Source organism: Hippocampus guttulatus, chromosome 6, assembly GCF_054856545.1.
Source record: "Hippocampus guttulatus isolate MCC_2025c chromosome 6, RoL_Hgut_1.0, whole genome shotgun sequence".
Classification (NCBI taxonomy): Eukaryota; Metazoa; Chordata; class Actinopteri; order Syngnathiformes; family Syngnathidae; genus Hippocampus; species Hippocampus guttulatus.
In genome coordinates, this window is record NC_141266.1 from 18,438,567 (window position 1) to 18,457,920 (window position 19,354).

The 19,354-nt window shown below is 41.7% G+C and overlaps 1 protein-coding gene across 4 annotated transcripts; it reads left to right on the forward strand.

Moving 5' to 3' along the window:
• Positions 1-8,068: 8,068 nt before the first annotated feature.
• ica1 (islet cell autoantigen 1) lies at positions 8,069-17,665 on the forward strand. Of its 4 annotated transcripts, none has more exons than XM_086114338.1 (14): positions 8,069-8,227; positions 10,257-10,409; positions 11,901-11,938; positions 12,024-12,186; positions 12,657-12,729; positions 13,219-13,342; positions 13,415-13,613; positions 14,320-14,445; positions 14,533-14,616; positions 14,703-14,785; positions 14,868-14,914; positions 15,708-15,935; positions 16,013-16,084; positions 16,559-17,665. In XM_086114338.1, the coding sequence occupies exons 3-14, from the start codon at positions 11,922-11,924 to the stop codon at positions 16,684-16,686; spliced, it is 1,344 nt and encodes a 447-aa protein (XP_085970464.1). In that variant the 5' UTR covers positions 8,069-8,227; positions 10,257-10,409; positions 11,901-11,921; the 3' UTR covers positions 16,687-17,665. The 4 variants fall into 4 exon arrangements, with proteins under 4 accessions (XP_085970464.1, XP_085970463.1, XP_085970461.1 ...); XM_086114335.1 differs by having other exon boundaries at positions 8,073-8,227; positions 16,010-16,084; XM_086114337.1 differs by lacking the exon at positions 10,257-10,409 and having other exon boundaries at positions 8,071-8,227; positions 16,010-16,084.
• The last annotated feature ends 1,689 nt before the right edge of the window (positions 17,666-19,354 follow it).

Consider the following 19,354-nt stretch of genomic DNA (forward strand, 5'->3'; position numbering starts at 1 on the left):
TGTTACTTTAAGAAAATACATTCGAGATTGAATACTACTTTCTTTTTTTCTTGGAAAATGTACTTTTTCTACAAAAAAAGAAATATTTTACTCAAGTTTTTTTCTTCATTTTTTTTTTCAAATCAAAAAGCAATTTTGGTTGTTGTTTTTTTTTTTAATCTTAGAGAAACTGTTGTATGAAGAGCTCCAAAAATATACATTAAAAATGTTATTGAGAAAACATTTTTAGGAAGAAATACAACTGCATTCGCATAATATCAATATTTTTTCTTTAAAAAAACTTTGATCAAACACAAATATGAAATATGATTTTTTTCCTCCATCATAGCTTTTTTTTAATTATTAAAAAAACTTTTCTATTAAAGAGTATAGATTTTTCAAGACAAAAAAAGCTATTATATAAAAGCTATTTAAAAATACATTTTACTTAAAATACAACTTGTAAAATTATTCCATTTTACACGGGGAAAAAATCTTTTTCATGGAAAACTACGTTTTAAAAAAGAGAAGAATATGAAAATACATTTTTGAAGGTAATAATTTAATCATTTGAGAATTTTTTTTCTACAAATAAAATAGTTATCCAAAACATGTCTCTCGAAAGTATCCGACTTTCGTCTTTCTTACGCCATGTGAGGAACCAGCAGGGGACGCTAATGGCACTTCTTGAACAATCAGCATGTGATTGACTACCTATTAAGCATAATGGCAACTAAAGCTTGGTTATTACACTAATACGTGGCTCCACGTGAAGCTTTTGGAAGGAAATGAACTTGCTGATCTTGTGCAGATTGCTAACGTGAACTAGAAAATGACATGGCTGGTTCTCGCCATTTCCACTCTCGTGACGCCGGGCGGCTCCTGAAGGACGAGGCCACACAAAGAAAAAAAATTTACGACGCCCAGGAACAAAGCTTGAAGCGGCCCGCTCGTAAATTGCGTGCATTTTTCCCACCCTCCCCTCAGCGACGGCAACAGGATGACGAATGTCCGCCGACTTTTATTCTCGCCGCTTTCCGTCTTCTCAGCGGAGCCTCGTTAATGCCAATACGAAAACCGCGTGGCGCTCATTGCCTTACTAAATTATCCGCAAAGCCTCATTTGAAAAAGTTTTTGAGCCACTTTTGTTCAAACCGTCAAACTTTATTGTTTAGCCGTATTATTTTATTGACTTATGTGGAATGCCAGCAGTCGCTACACATCTTAAGAGCGGATAGACGGAAAGCAAAGAGAGACCAACTAGCCAAAGAGCAACGGTGTGTGGAAACTAGTTAGAGAACCTGCAGTCAAATGGAGAAAAAAAATAGACAGCAACATTTGATGCAAATCGGTTGGAGAACCTGCAGTAAAATAGAGAGCGAAATCAATAACAAGGACAAAAACTGGTTGGGGAAACCTTGAAATATATTTAAAAAGCGCATCTTTGAGGGTTAAGTTTTAGCTTCCGTTTTTCTTTTTGGTTGAAAAATAGTCCCTTGGACAGTGGTTCTCAATTATTTTCTGTCATGCCCCCCCCCCCAAGGATGAGGAAAACATCTCGCCCCCCCCCACTCCCGCACGACTATAAATAGTATCATTTTTCTATAAAATTGTTATAAGTACACCTTTGCATAACACTGTATCCTTATTAACGTACAAGAGAATAAAAAAAGAAAGAAATATGGACCAACTTTATGGACCAACTTACAACAAAGAATAGCTTTAGTAACTGGAACAGAAAATATTTAAAGTGCATCTGAAATTCAAAAATAACATTAAATCCTTAATTTAACAAATATTTTTTGACTGACCGTCTCAAACCAAACGATATATAAATAAAATTACATAAAATCAATAACTAATAATGCATTCAAACTAATCACCAACATTATCTCAGGAGCACAATATTTAAAAACAAAACTTTAACCAGCAAAACAAAAATATATAAAATAAGTTGTGCTTTTTTTTTTTTTTAAATCAAAGATGATGTCTGATGAATGGCTACAATGAGCACGTTTTGCAATGCACGGCTTTTCGAAGCGAGGTTTGAAGCAGCACACAGCAACTCTCGGCTCCTGCTCAATGTGTAGCCGGGACCTGTATTTTAGTTTACTGAAGTAGCAGTCACAAAGCGGCATGATTGTTGGCAATATTCGGCACGTTTTCGCTGAAAAAAACTCAAGCAGCTTATCAGCGTGATTGGGGTGTAATGTCTTAAAGTGACGCCTTCATTTATTTGGCTTCATGCTGTCCGCAACCAACATTTTTAGACACAGTAAGCACATCGATCTTTCCTTGTCTGCCACCGCAGGCACATTGGAGCCAAGCTCTACATACGCCTCGTCATATTTCCTCCCTGAGAATGCTCCCTGCGCAAACTCTGCCAATGAGAGCGCCACTGCCACCTAACGTAGTGGAGGTGCAACTGCATGTTATTTTAGGACAGTAAAAAAATAAAAAAACATGTTCCCCGAGGTCAAACGCGCCCCCCTCGACGGAGCATCGCGCCTCCCAAGGGGGGCGCGCCCCACTGTTTGAGAAACACTGCCCTTGGACAAGTTGTTCACTTTGATTTGTTGCTAAACTTGCACGTTTCCTGCTTGGGAATGATGAAATGGGTCCAAATGGTCCACACAGGACAGTGACTACCGCAGTAAATAAGACAAAGCACCCCGCTGACAGGCGGCACCTTTGGGAGACAATTATCACCTCGCTGAACCACACTTTTTTTTTTTTTTTTGCTCTCTCCAAGTCTGCAAAATCTTCAAACTGTACAATGGCAAACTTGTGCAAATGATGGCGAAAAAAAAGGTCAGAGTGATAAAATGAATTGTCACCTTTCCCTGAGCATGCTGCTTCAAATACATTGATGCTAATGAGGCAGCGTTGACTGTCAGACTTTTTTTTTCTGCTTCCCTAAAATCAATTAGCGCAACTTTGACTTGACGCTTTGATTACGCCTGTCACTCAGCGGCATTCTTATTAATTTTCACGCTGTTGTGTTTTGAAGTTCACTTCAATGGTAAAATCCAATTAAAGTTGGAGTTGTTAACAGTTTCGACAAGTTTCGCCATCATCATGTTCCAGCCACACTCAATGACCAAATAAGAAGAAAATACATATTTTCACAGTTTAACATTTTATCTCATGTTAATGCTTCAAATTTGGTCTTGGGGGAGGGGGGGGTGAAAAAAATTCAACAGGAGTGTTTTGGAAAGACCCCGGAAATCGACCCTAAAATGGCCGCTTCAACTCAAAATGGCTGACCATTTTTTCAGACATGGCTTCTTGAGACTTGAGACTAATCTTGACCGACATGCTTACTAAATTTCACACTGTGCAGTCAAACTGGATTTAGTGGTTAAATTCTGGAGAGAAAACCATCAGAGTCCTTTTTACATGTCAGTCAAGCGATATGTCTGCCGCTTATATTGATGATCAGTTAGTCCAAGACTGTGCGTAGAAATCCTTATCGGTTTTCCGAAGTCCGCTCACTGCCTGATTAATGTAGCGTGGGTGGGAGGTGTCAGAAATGGCAAAGAGCATCATGGGAGTGGTGGGTGACAGGCAGCAGCTGTATTGGAGTAAACAGATGACTTAGCACTGGCCTTTTGGCAGAGGCACGCGGAGGGAAGGTGGGGTGCTCGTTGACATTTAGCGGAATTAGAAAAAGATCCTCTGCGCTGGTGTCACGGGGTTGCCCGGCATTGCAATCACGCGCCTCTTCTTGGCCGTGACCTCCAAGCAAGTCACCAAACTCGGAAGTCAGTATGAAGCTAATTTGGAAAACAGGGAACCGTCCGTCTCTGGTAATAAAAGCGATGCCGTCAAACTTTTTGTAGTTGTCCCGATGTCGAGTAATTACACATAACACCAGTACATCCTTTCGCGTTCCATCCGCCCTTCAAGAGTAAAATTAAACAACCAAGTAAATCATTTGTTGTCTATCGCGGGCTGATTTCTGTGGTCCTCCATGAACGCAAAGTGATTATCTTTTGGGTCTTTTCCAAAAAATAAGATAATTACACATCTGCTTTAACTTTGTCAAGCAATCATCCCAATTTTTTTTGTCTTGATTTTCTGACATTTTACAGACCAATCCAGTAACTGAATCATCATTAATTTCATTTGCTGCAGCCCGAATCCAATTTGCGATTGTTCTGCCGCATGAAAGATCAACAGACAGAGCAGGTTGATTTGTTCAGGCAGAATTGTAAATATGGCAAAATATTGGTCGACTGTTTCATCGCAGTGGATTTGAGACTTTAAATTTTTTTTTTTTTTTAATGGCTATTTATTTTTATACTGCTCTGGTACTTACTTGTGTACCGAATGAACTGTCCTGTGTGAACTTGCTGCCATTGGTGGGTTTTTTTTGTTTGTTTGGTTATTTTTTTGTGTTTTTTTGTTTTTAATTAATTGAACTCATTGGCATCCTCCACTCATATCAGGTAAAACTGCAGAATTCATTAACCTTTGTCATCTTAATTGCTTTGGAGGCATCCCTGCTGCGAAATGAAAACAGCGCACACACACACACGCGCACACAAACGAAGCATCTTATTAAAGTGGAAAGACGCATTATAACGTCGTTAAAGCACGGCAGGATGATCGGCTACGAAAACAAGTCTCTTCGTAAACACTCACTTTGCACCTTTATTTATTCAGTAGTGGTAAGTAACCAAGTAAAAGTACTTGATGGCTGCACTTCTCTCGATTTACTGCACATAGACTCAATGCTTGTTTTTATCTGCAGGTCAAATCAGATGCGAGTTTGTTCTTCAGAAAAATCATTTTTTGTATATATACATCTGTACTGTTTATTTTTATTGTCCACACACTGGGAAGAACGCTTCTTCGTCTAGTTTTTCTGTTGTTGTTGTTGTTAACTGCAGTAGTCGAGATCATCATGAAGCAGCTGCCACAATAATGAATTTTGTGTGTTTAATCAAAACAACGACGTGAATTTTCATTATCAGTTAATGGGATGATAACTATTCCGCTAATAAGACCAGAAGTGTATGAGTTAAACCAGACGTATTGCAAAGATTTGAAATGTCACTTCCAACAGCAAATAGCAAAAAAATGTGTCTTAAAAAAAATATACAGTATATACCTGTATATATCAGATGTTGGCAGACAATTAGTTCAACATCAAAACAAAAAGCAGAAAGATATTCTGAAGCTCAATCAAATGTATTTTTATATTCACCATCATCGTCATAATAAATGTGTATTTGAAACATTCACAGGATTTGTCATGATAGAACCATCAATGAGGTAGGTGTCAAGGACCCACGTCCTTTTATGACCGACACCCACGTACAGTTTTGTGTCGACGGCTCACAGTCGTGATCGGTGCTGATTTGGTTTTCAACTGAGTCCAAATGTCTATTCAGGCAGTCCCAACCTTCATTGAGTCAAGGCTTATTTTTCACATCGGAAAAAATCTCACACTACACAACTTTAATGAAAAAACTTTCACTTTCCAAGAATCCTGAAAATGATCAATTGCATTTGCTGATGTAGGCAAAGAAATCTTCAAAATTTAGTACCATAAAAAAGCCACAAAGTTATTTTTAAACAAAATAACAGCGGGAATGAGTGACGGTAGCCTAAGCCTAAGCTAACTTTGAGTCGCTAACAACATTAGCATAGCGCAGTATGGCTTAAAAAAAAGTGTAAATAATTTTGGGGAGCTGACATTTTAAATGTAGCGTTCTGAAGCATTTTGATACGCGCGCTGTCGACTTGTCCGCCCGCTGGCTATTTGTGTGCTGTTGACGCTAAACTAACGCTAATCCCCATCTGAGCTGACACAGCACAGCCATTTCTGTAATATGAATGTGTGCGTGCGTGTGCGCGCGTGCATACGTGTATGTGGTCTCAAGAAAGACGGCACCCTGCTGGGCTCAAAACAGATTACAGTCACCATTTAAAAGACAAATACTTATTTTGATTTATGTATTTAACTGTCATGTTAAGCAGTCATCTTGTTGTATGTGTATGAAACTTTTTACCGACGTGATTGCTGCTAATATATGAGGATTATGGAGGATTTGAGCTATCGTACAAAAGGTGAACTTTAATCTTATTTTCCAGCAAACAGTGGCAGGAGGCGTCTGTAATTGGGGGAGCCATGCTTGAATATTAAAGCTGTGGAACATTTCTGGGAATTATTTTAAACACTACGAATATGGTGTTATGCTATGATAACACGCTAGCATGTCACGCTACGATGTCACACGACATTGTTACTCTACAAAGGGGCCACCAAAACTTTTTAAAAGTGAGAGCTACTTCTTGGCCACTGTTTAATGTGAAGGGCTACTAGTTTGATACACACTTCTGCAAGAATACATTTTCGAAAATTACCTGAAAAAACCTTGTCACACAACAATGTTATGGTATATTGTCACACTACGTTTTCACACTACATCATGTTATCATGTCATATTCTTTTCCGACTTGGAGTTTTTGAAGAAACTCATAGTTTTCAAGGACAGCACTGGTCCGTCTTAGTGAGTCCATACGTGGGCTCTTCGTGTTGCTCTTCAACCACGGGAATGTCCTTGACCAGTAAGGATTTGGCCCTCCATCCAGCGGTACTCAAGCTAGCCCCTGGCTGTTTGGCATGCATGGTGGCATCGTGGACAGAAAGTGTGTCATCACACTGGCGTCGACCTGAGCCAGCTCTGCTCAAGGTCGCTCGTCCATGCATTTTTTACAACAACAACAACAACAAAAAAAACTAAAAAATTGCATCATTCTTCTCTCAGTTGTCAGCAGGCCGGCAGTCGTCCATCTCTGTCAGCTCAGCTCACCTTCAGTCCTGCACACCTGCTTCATCAAAGGCCACGACAGCTTTAATTGTTTCAGCTTGTTAAATGGTGTTCCCTCGCTAGTATCGGGGTAGGCCCTAGCCCTGAGAAACGGCGATAATTTGCACGTATTGGATGATCCCCGCCTTAACACATTTACAGCTGCCTATGACAATAGTTAAAATTCTTACGCCGGGTCACACCAGGTCGCTACATTATGATGTTATGGTACAATATCACCCTACAATGTCACATTGCGAGGTTTTATTTGAGTGTTGTGCTACACTTGTAGCTACAATGTTCCGCTACATTGTTCTGCCACATCGCTACGGTTAATGCTATGATAGGAAGATAAGATGCCACGCTACAATTCCATGCAATTAGAATGGCTCAGTACGATGTATATGCTACATTGTTATGCTTTGATGTTATGCTACCATAGTATTTTGCTAATTTTGTTTAGCCTGTATGTTAGTTACACATTGCATGCTAGCATTAGAAGCTAGCAAACGTATCATTCTCCTCTTTGAGAACTATATGTGTGAGACAGTGAAAACAGGCGCAAAGGAATACTTTGACAGCAGCGAGTGTGTTTTAATAAGTTTAAATGTATTTAAAGTGTCTTAGAGGTGTAAAAAGAATCCCAATGTGTTTTTCTATGGTCTCTCAATACTGCAGATTTTAACCTAAAATGAGTGGCTCTGAAACATATCCCTGGCAATAGATTCACTGTGATAACATTTTGAAAGCGTAAACGTGTACTCACTGAATTTGATAGTGGTGTGCTGTGATTGGCCACTTTGCATTTTTAGATTGCGGCTTAAGTTACTTGTTTTTGCTAAGCACTTACTAAGCATTGTTAAAACATGGGCTGAGAATGTTTGACTGCGCATCAGCAGCAAGAAGTCTGGCAGAAAAATCATTTTGGTGTTTTTAAGGACAAGAGTACATCCTTTTCTACGCTCCATCATCCTAACCGTAGTTGGCGTCGACATGTAAGCGAGGCCCTCACATCACCGGCTGCTCGCCAACAAGATTGCTGAACCGTGTGGAAGTTACTTTCAAATTTAACGGCCACCACTTTCCTCCCGCATTCATCGCGACGCGTCGTCCATCTATCTCGGCCCGAGGCGGCGATAGTTCCCGCAAACCGTGAGAGGCCGCCGTATTTCAGCGCGTGGAGAATTCCCCGTGAAGGGTAAGGGATTACGGATTGTGGCCCTCTAAGCCGCCTGGGTGCCCAGCGAGGATGTCTCTGAGCGGCGTAATCTTCAAACGCAGCGCAGAGTGATGAGTCGGCACCCAAGAGTTGCGCGGGATCTAAATGTGTTCCGCCGGGTTTACTGGCGATAGAAGGGGAAAAAGGAGAGTGGATGGTGAGGTACGACATCTTGGTGGGCCAACGGATCGACTAAGCAACCTTATGGGTGAGACAACTGCGTCTGATCCTGTGACCTGTTTGCCAGGGTTAGATAATGACAGTGGTGGGAAGTGAGCAGGTAAATTTTGCGTGATTATTTTTCATGACTTTATACTTTTACGCCTTATGTTTGCCTTATGGCAGAAGACGCCAACCAGTGGGGCTCAAACAATTATCACACGGGGACCGCATTTTGTGCTAGAAAGGGTGACTGCAGTTCACGAAAAGGCTGCAGGTTGTTCTTGAAGTCGCTGTAATCTTTTCTAGTGGACCCAGCAAGTAGTGCTTATGTCCGTCGGAAACATGCCCCGTAGGAGCGGCAAATTACTTGACACACTCGGATCATAACAGAGTCATCTAGCATGACAGCGTCGAAATGCGGCACCCGCAGAAGTAGGCTACACACGACAAAAACACTTTTTTTTTTAAACTTAAAAGCCTCCAGGTATTTGTATTTTTAGTCGAAATGCCAAACTCATTTCTATCACAGTCCACAACTACAACGTGGCCTGTCAACGAAATGACTTTGACACCCTGAGCATTAAGGGTCTTCAAGGTCTCCAGTAAATAAAAAAGAAGTGATGCTGGCTGTAGCATGGATATAGGTGAAAGCCCGACAAGATGAAGACTTTATTGATCCTACAGTGGGGAAAAATTCACTGAAAGAGCCCAAAGAAGAAGCACACAATGTCAGAACAAAACAGCAGTGACACACATTCATCGGCTCCATATCGTTAACACAATTAAGCGACAGACAAAAAGTTTTGCTGAGAGCCCTGATTATCTCTCCATCTCTTGCCGATAGCATCGAGAGCGACCTCAAAACGGGGGTGAAGGACACCGGCCTTGGCGGAGACTCTTGAAGATTAAGTCCATCAAAAATGAGGCGAGGGGTTCAGGGTTCTTGTTTAAGACCGAGATGCAAAGTGGTTCGCTAATTTACGACACGCTAACGGAGGAGGGCGACCCGCAGGGGGCTCGCGGATCAAGGGGCTTCATGCACTCGCTCACATAATCAATTCGGAAAGCGCACACACACACACACACACACACACACACGTATAATGCGGTGATGTGGTGTGCTGAAGTGTAAAATTGTCTGAACGCTCCAAACAGGTACATCCATTTACGGTGTGACAAAAAAAAGTGCCCTCAGGTGACAACAAAACCTACATGCTATTAGATCAGCTGCACTATGGCGGGATAGAAGAAAGCTCGGGGCCTCCTAAAGGGAGGGTAAAGGGAGTTCCAGTGAGTGCAGATGGGGTGGCGGGCGATGACAAGCAATTGAGGTAGAAGCACTTGCTTTGTGTTCTAGCCTCACCCTTTGGAGACGTGAGGAACTGCACCTTAGAGGATAAGGGGCCAGATGTATTTCAAAGTGAGAAAATATACGCATAGAGTGATGCCTTGAAATATGCGTGACCCCCACTCACTAGTTGTGCAAGCCATCACAAGGCTGTTTGTTTGCTTTGACTTGTGAGCCCAAACTCTGCTGGCAATGACTCAGCTCAAGTCAGGGAACGAGTAGCAGTTTGGCAGATCGTGGATCATTCTTTAAAAAAAAGAAACTTCAAGCTGTTTATTGCCTGTCCCAGTTTAAGTTTAATGGCAAACTAAATATAAAATATGACACGTTTGTGTTTTTAAAACGACCATATAGCGTCAGCTAATTTCATGCTAACACATAATGGGAAACACCATAGACATGTACGGCCTAACTAATTTACCTGTATGTGGCGGTGTCGTTGAGATTGAGTTGTATTGCTCATGATGTAGCTCATGTTAGAATTCACCTTTGAGTGTAATGCTTTAGTGGCGGCAGACGTTTATCTTTTTTTTTAAACTTGAATAATGCTGTTGCTTTTATGCAAATAAATACTTGCAACTTCAACAGACGCACCTGTACCCTTCTATTTATTTTATCCGATGACGACATTCAGTGCTGATCAGGCGGATGCCGTCAAACCAGTTTTCCGACAAAGACACACAATTGTCTTTTGATGATAATTATTCTTACAGTTTGTTTGCGCCAGGCAAACGCTGGGTTGGAGCGGCCAATCAGAAAAGACAAACGGGGATGAGGGCGTTAACTTGGGTGACGCCACGGAGAAAAAAGGAAGGATGCGGTGTTGATGAAGATGAGGAGGAGGCAAATGATCGTGACAATTTAAAGAAAACGTGGGGAGGTGCGTGTAATAAAGTGTTGTATTTTGTGTATTTTTTATTTTTGTTTTATGTGGGGAAAGAAATATGTGACTCGTAGTCTAGGCCTATGGTGTAAAGATGCGCAAGGCTTCCGCGTGCTCAATGTGTCGTTCATACGACAGCCACCACTTGGTTTTAGAGTAATTTATGGCGACTTAAAGAGACATAATTAGAACAATTAATGCTTGTGTTGGGTTGTCATCTTCACGCAGAGGCGCATGCACCATCAATTTGAAGTCGTGACGAGCGCGCTGCGGCAAGTATAATTATCAATATGTATTGATCCGTCACCAATTTAATTTAATATAATAATAGTCCTTATGGAGTTAACCGAAATGTAAACAGCTATGTTTGTAAAGGTCATTTATTTCTGTTGCATATGTAAAGCATTTTTTCAATGGTCCTCCTGGAAACCGAGGTGGCGCCCGAGGAGTGATTAGCGATCTTTAGCGCTTGCTAATAAACCCTCACAAACATAACATTAAATCTAAAATTCATATCGATTAAACGTACATTCACGAATAGAAAACAATAACTGTCACTGAAATGTAATCAGATGTTTTGAATATTTATCGCCGTTTTGTGGCGCTTCAAAACACCTGGGGGCGATAGTGTGTCATTAAGTGATCGTTGACCACCGAAGAAGAACGCTAATCTTACTTCCTTGCCTAGCTTCATTAGCAACAAAATTCACTTTGGTCAGAATGTAGAGTCTAGGCAGGGTGATATTTTTTATGCATTTTATTCATTGTTTCTCGTCTTAAATTAGCGTTCACATGCTGGCGAAAATCCGTTATTTTAAGTGTTGTTTAATGTTGTTTCAGTTCATTCATCAACCGGTTAGCTGCAGTGATAATTTGTTTTTTAGTTTTAACAAAAGTTTTTGCATAATGTAGCATTGCGCGTCGATTTTGGATTTGAGTGGTTTCATGAGGGTTTACGACGAAATGCCACTGGACCACTGATGTGACCGGTAGGAGGACTGCAGTTCCAAGTAAGTGCAGTATTGTACAGGAGGGTGCGGAAAAAAATAATATTTAGGGGAAGTCCGTGAATTTCAATTGTTTGTTTCAATAGGTGAAACCTGTATATTGTATTTGTTTACCACACACCAACCTCTATTGTTTCAGTTTTGATGATTATGGCAGAAAGACACGCATGCAAAAATCTAATTTCACCACCTTGTTGGGGCTCCTATTGCATTAATTACAGCATCAAGGTCGGATGTATGGAGATGATGGTGTTTAACGTAGTTTAGTTGTTATTGTAATTCAGATTGTTTGATTTTGGCCTTACCATCATCTGGATTTCACCTTCCACTTGACAATACACCATTAATTTTCAGTCGGACTCAAATCAAGTTTAAAAGTAGGGTTTGAAGCCAAGGTCCAGGTTTCAACCCTGGGTTAATAATTTTATATTTGTAGTCTTATTATGTGAAAGAATGACAAACTGATTCTATCTCCCCACAGGTTATCCTAAAAAAAAACAATATGGAGGGCGTGAATTTGTGAGTATCTCTAACTGTCAGCCTAGCATGTAACATGGCCCTGTTAACTCATTCCTGACGTCATATGTGCGTTTTCTCCGAATAGCGACCCCATGGAACATGCACTCCTGGGCGAGGACTCTCGTTCGGTGGTGAGCCGCTTCCAGCAGCGCTACTGGAAAACCAAGCAGACGCTCATCAGGGTGAGCGGCAAGAAGGAGGATCAGCACGTGGTGGCCTCAGACGCCGACCTGGACGCCAAACTGGAGGTCGGCTGCTCCCGTGCTGGAGGACTCTGGCTTGCTTCCACTTTTCCAAAACATATATCCTAGCTTTATTTACGACTTAAAGTTCGCATTTGGCTGATGTAACAGTTGGCGGGAGTGAAGTGTAAAATAATACACCTCTTTAAATAAGAGTTATGTTTTCAAATTAGGCTCTTAAGCAAGGTTTCAAGTTTTAGTTTAAAATTATGGAATCTAGTCTGAGTCAGGATTTCATTGTATGTTTTCTAACCAGGAATAGGGTTTCAAATTAAGATTTTTAAGGCCTTATTATTTATTTTTTAAGGAAAGGTTTCAAATCACGATTTCAAAACTGGCTTATATTTGCAATTTATTTATTAGCGTTTCAAGCCGGGGTTAAGGTTTCAAAATTACGGTTTTTAAAAAGGCATGCCACTGTCTTATGGGACTGAACGCTCATTTGTTTTCATCCTTGTGATTGTTTTGCTTGTCAGGTTTTTCACTCCATCCAGAGGACAAGCATGGAGCTGCTGAAGGTGATCGAGCAGTATCAGAGGAGGATCTGCTGTACGTATCACCACATCATCACCGGAATAGCCGAAGGCGGATAAAGATTAAAAAAAAAAAAAAAGTTATACAGTGGACTACATCGTCTTTAAAAAGTGGTGCCTTGACATACAAGTTTAATTGGTCCCGTAAAACACAAATTGGTCATCCAAGTCATCATTCCTCATTGAAATGAATTTAAATGCCATTAATCCGTACCCGCCCCCCCCCCAAAATCGTTCACAATGTGCTGCTTTTTGAGTTGTGTATCTCAAGTCTTTTCTCTTGAGTCAAAGCAAAAACTCACTCGTATCTCAAGGCACCACTGTGTAGTGATTAGGATGCAGGGACATGAATGAATGATTCTTCAGAATCCTTCAGTTCTGTCCCTTCTTCCTTATCACTAGAGAGAGATTTTCAGAGGCACTATCCAGGTCCACTCGATGGAAAAATCCCCATATAGTGAGCAGTGAGTGATTCCTCACACAGCCCCTCAACATTTCCCCACAGTTCTTTCCCAGGAGGAGAACGAGCTGGGTCGCTTCCTGCGCTCTCAGGGCTCTCAGGACAAAAGCCGGGCGGGAAAGATCATGCAGGCCACGGGCAAAGCGCTCTGTTTCTCCTCCCAGCAAAGGTCGGCCTGCCCGCCACCCCCGTTAATAATCGCCATCGCTATCCTAATGGTCATGGTAACGTCCCCCCGCAGACCGGCGCTGAGGAAGCCCCTGTGCCGCCTGTACCAGGAGGTGGAGACGTTCCGCTTCCGGGCCATCTCGGACACGTGGCTGACGGTCAAGCGCATGGAGCAGAGTCGCACCGAGTACAGAGGAGCCCTGCTGTGGATGAAGGACGTCTCCGCCGAACTGGACCCGGACACGCGCAAGCAGATGGACAAGTTTCGTAAGGTTAGGGGATGATGCAGAGGAGGAGTTTGATACTGGGCACAACATATGGGGCTTGAAGTCAGGGTTCGGGTTTCTAGTAGGGCTTGGCAATTAATAGAAATATAATCAGGAGTTCGATTTGGGCTTCTCCCGATCATAAAAACGATATCAGTGTTCCTCAGCGTGCTTTAGGATGTTTGAAAATAGGGCCTCAAACAAGTGTGAGGGTCTCAAAGTAGGGTTTCAAATTTGGGTTTTATGCTTTGGTAAGGTTTAAAGTCTGGGTATGGGTTTCAGGCCTGGGTGAGGTTTGAAATTAAACAAGGGTTCGATTTTTTTAAAGTACGGTTTCAAACCATGGATAGGGTTTCAAGTCTGGTTAATGGTCTGAAACAAGTGTAAGGGTTTCAGCCAAGTGATAGTGTTACACACTAGTATAGTTTCAAATCTGAGTTATTGTTTGAAATGATGGTTTCAATCTTGGGTTAGGTTTTCAACCGTGGTTAGGGCATCAAATTAGCGTTTGAAGTCAGGGTTTGTGTCTTAAATTATACTGTTAAGACCCAAAATTGTCGGCGTAATGTTTCAAGCCACGTTATTGTTTCTGATTAGGGTTTCGAGTTTCATGGGATTCGAGAAAATGTCCACTAGAGGGCAGCCTTTCCCAACAGGAGACTTGTGATGCCAGCGACAGAAGGCATTTCTTGTGTGCTCGCGTGCGTGTCAGGTTCAGGCGGAGGTCCGCTGCACCAAGCGCAGCTTTGACCAGCTGAAGATGGACGTGTGCCAGAAGGTGGACCTGCTGGGAGCCAGTCGCTGCAACCTGCTGTCCCACGTGCTGGCCACCTACCAGGTAAGACTCGGCGGCGGCCTCCTAGTGGGAGGCCTCCACGCTTTGTCATGTGCCCCCCTCCCCACCCCCCACCCCCCCCCCCCCCAGACCACTCTACTGCATTTCTGGGAGAAAACGTCTCACACCATGGCCGCCATTCACGAGAACTTCAAGGGCTGCCTGCGCCACGAGGTCTGGCCCGCGTTGCGCCAATCGCGCCATTTCGTATTTCACATCCAAATTTCAAACGCGATCTTCCTCGTGACGAATGATGGCAGGGGCCATCAAGGGAGAAGAAGAAGAGGAGGAGGAAGAAAAGTCAAGCAGAGAAAAAAGATGACGACAAGGCCCCACCGGAAGAGTACGTTCCGATAAAATAAGAACATGACTCGATTTCTTTGAAATGTATTCATTCAAACTTTTGGTGTGTATTTGTTTTGTAGTCTGGCATCGCTGGCGAATGGCACCAGTGGCGGTACAACAAGAGAAGGTAAAAATGTACTCAATTATAGAAAAATGGAAAATGTGAAAAAAGTTCCAATCAACTCCGCAACATAGGATTGTAAACATCAGAGCGTGTGACGGTGGCGTTCAGTCAGGTCGAGCTACTACTCCTTTCATTACTATCACAGTAAAACAGCCGTACTTTATCGTAATGTACTGTTATGTCATCATACATGTTTGGCCACTGTTATTTTCTGGCAAAAAGATGTTTTGTTTTTGCCAATTTTTTGAGATTTTTTATTTTTTTTATACATAAGAACATAACACACAGATGACATTCAAATATTCATTCCCCAAAATCAACTGCTGCAAAGTTCAACAAACACTAAAAGGACAAAGTATTGTCTAAAATAGTCCAATGTTATGCCTGTAAGTCAGATCTTTATGTTGTAAGGATGAAGGGATCAAAAGTTTTATTCATGACATTTCTTTCAAAAAAAATTCAGCGGACAATGAGACAGTTATCGGAGTGTTATTCTGCCAAATATCGGAATCTCCATCAGCCGAAAAAAAAGAAAAAATTCGGTCAGGCCCTGTTTCTTAGTACTACTACTCCAACTGCACTACTCTCTTCCTCTTTCTTCTCTTTATGACTCTGCATGTTTTTCATTAGACCTCATCCAGAATATCGCAGCACGACTTTAAATTGGGGCTTGCCTTTTGTAGTGTCCAAAACCAAAGAACGGACGTGGCAAAAAAAGCGCGAAAATAGCCATCTCAACATCATCAGGTCGAGTGTGCCTCTATTGGTACCGACATCCTTCTTTTGGATTTTAAAGGAGAACCGTGTGAATCGTCGTCGGAGCTTCCGGAGGAGGACAAGGACAGTTCGGCCCTGCTGGAGGAGATCTTGGGAGGCTTGTCGCTTCACGAGCCCGCCCCCTTGTGCCGACAGTGGAGCCCGGTGTTCGGCGATGCCAGAGGAGATGGGAACGCCGCAGCGGCAGACCCCCGCTCGCTATTTCTACCGTCTCAGCTTCTGGACCTCAACTTGAAGACGCTGCTAGGTAAGCACAAGTGAGTCGGCAAAGAATTTGTTCACTGGAAGGGGATAAATGTCCCAATTGTTTGCCTGTTTCAGAAGATGGAGCCGGGAGCACTTTGCAGCCTGTCGCCGCGGCAACAGAGCAACCCCAAGGAGCCGTTGGATTGAAAGGTAACATGAAGACTTGGGGCCTCATTCAATGACGGGTTTTAACTGTTTGTGGGTCGTCCCCCCCCCCCTCCATTGGTTCATGCTGTTTTTAACAACTTTTCCAGCACAAAAAAATATGGTTAATGGCTGAAGAAAAAAATTAAGAATACTTAATAGCCCAATACGGAATGTAATCTGCCATAATTTGGGCTAACAAAACAAGCATCGATATTGTCGTAGCATTTAGTTTATTGCTTGGTTAGAGTTTATTGGTTCAAAGATTACCAACTCATTCCAGAAAAAATCCCACTTTCCATCCCAAAAACGACTTCATTTTCGGAGGGGGGAAATTGACTCAAAATTCAACCTTTCTTTCTGACAATTCAACTTTTTTTTTTTTGTAATATCGCTACATTAATCTATAAGAAACGAATTTGAATTTGCACTCTCCATGTTCTCCATCACGACCTCCCTTGCCTCCCCCACCCTCTGTAGCAGCGAGCTGTTCCGGTCCGTCCAAGGACACGTTGGCGTGGTTCAACCTGTTTGCAGACTTGGACCCCCTGGCCAACCCGGACGCGGTCGGCAATAGCCACACCGAGCAACAACTTCACAATGCTTAGTTAGCTACAGTAGCTAGCCATCCACACTAGCCTGCGAGCTTTCAACCAAGCAAACATTCAAGGGATTTCATCTGCACTTCCTGTTAATGGTGAAAAATGCAAACAGAATGTGACCAAAATGAGTTTCAGACTGGATCTTAAACGCGCACATTATTTTCCCAGTCAGCAAAGGCATCTGGCCCGGATTCGGCATGAAGCTGGCACAGCTGGTCGGCCCTGGCATAATGCACGTGGGCCGAACACGGCCCAGGAGTGGCAAAGAAGGCACTGGCTTGACTCTGGCAAACCAGATGAGGCCCAGTTGTGGAGTGAAGTATTTGGGCCAGAAATCAATTTACAACTCCGGCCCGTATATGGCCAGCCAGTATTGAGCCACCCTTAAATGCAGTTTCAGATTTATTTTTTCAACACACAGCCTTCTTTTACAATTGCACACCGATGCGAAATTCCATTCATTACACACACACACACACGCGCGCGAGGTTCAATCAGGCCCGCAGGATAATTTAAAAATGAAAAAAATGCATAAAAGACACAGAATTAATATTTTTAATAAGGTGCAATTCATTGAGTATCCGCTAGTATTTTGACCAGAGAAGAAGACAACAGCAGGTTCAGTCCGTCACTGAGACAGACCCATGACAGCAGACGCTATCAATAGCACTCTCACATTTACACATTTAATAGCACTCTCCTTAGTTTGTAAGGTGTAGGCAGGGATTACATTTAGATTTTATATGCACGTGTAAATGGTTTAAAAACTTCCTTTCTTTAAATATCTTGTTTAATCATAAAGTGCATTACTATATTTTTCAATACCAATTACTTGTTAAAGTTTGTACAATCAATGGGATCAGTTGCAATGCATATATGTGAATGATAAAAGTAAATTGCACATTTGTTGAAGGAAATGTAAGGTGCTTCATGAAATGCTTTGTAAAAGATACGTTCATTAAATTTCAACATTTTCACAAATGTTCTTATGCTTCTCTATACCAAAACAAAGGAAAGACATATTGTTTTGGTTATTTATAGCAAAAAGTATGTTATCATTTTAATGGTCCGGCCCACTTGACATCTACAGAGGCTGTATGTGGCCCACCATGTGAAATGAGTTTGACACCAGTGAGGTATAGTAAGGCGTTTTTAGCCCAAAAAAACAACCATGTACAGAAAGGGAATTTTAGCCGAAAAAAACGACCATGTACAGAAAGGCGTTTTTAGCCGAAACCCCCCCCGACCATGTATAGTAAGGCGTTTTTAGCCCAAAAAAAACCCCGACCATGTATAGGAAGGCGTTTTTAGCCCAAAAACCCCCACCATGTATAGTAAGGCGTTTTTAGCCGAAAAAAACCCCGACCATGTATAGTAAGGCGTTTTTAGCCCCCCCCCCCAAAAAAAACACCACATATAAGAAGGCTTTTTTTGGCCCAAAAAAAACGACCATGTATAGTAAGGCGTTTTTAGCCGAGAGAAACGACCACGTATAGAAAAACGTTTTTAGCTGAAAAAAAAATGACCATGTATACGAAAGCATTTTTCGACGAAAAAAACGACCATATAGAAAGGCGTTTTTAGCCGGAAAAAACGACCATGTGTAGTAAGGCGTTTTTAGACAAAAAAAACGACCATGGATAGTAAGGTGTTTTTAGCCGAAAAAACAAAACGACCATGTATAGTAAGGCGTTTTTCGACAAAAAAACGACCATGTATGGTAAGGCATTTTTAGCCGAAAAAAAAGACCATGTATAGTAAGGCGTTTTTAGCCGAAAACCCCCCCGACCATGTATAGTAAGGCGTTTTTAGCCGAGAGAAACGACCACGTATAGAAAAACGTTTTTAGCTGAAAAAAAAATAACCATGTATACGAAAGCATTTTTCGACGAAAAAAACGACCATATAGAAAGGCGTTTTTAGCCGGAAAAAACGACCATGTGTAGTAAGGCGTTTTTAGACAAAAAAAACGACCATGGATAGTAAGGTGTTTTTAGCCGAAAAAACAAAACGACCATGTATAGTAAGGCGTTTTTCGACAAAAAAACGACCATGTATGGTAAGGCATTTTTAGCCGAAAAAAAAGACCATGTATAGTAAGGCGTTTTTGACCGAAAAAAAACGACCATGTATAGTAAGGCATTTTTGGACGACATTTTTAGCTGAAAAAAACGACCATGTATAGTAAGGCGTTTTTAGACAAAAAAAAACGACCATGTGTAGTAAGGTGTTTTTAGCCGAAAAAAAAAAACGACCATATTTTTAGTAAGGCGTTTTTAGCCGAAAAAAACCCAACCATGTATAGTAAGCCGTTTTTAGGTGAAAAAAAATGACCATGTATCTATCGTAAGTCGTTTTAGCCGGAAAAAAAACAACAATGTATAGAAAGGCATTTATTGCTGTAAAAAACGACCACGTATGTGGTATGGCATTTTTAGCCGAAAAAAACGACCTTGTATAGTAAGGCGTTTTTAGCCCATAAAAACGACCATGTATAGTTAGGCGTTTTTAGACAAAAAAAAAACGACCATATATAGTAAGGCATTTTCAGCCGAAAAAAATGACCATGTATAGTAAGGCGTTTTTAGCCGGAAGAAAACGACCATGTATAGTAAGGCGTTTTTAGCGAAAAAAACCCGACAATGTATAGAAAGGTGTTTTTAGCCCAAAAAAA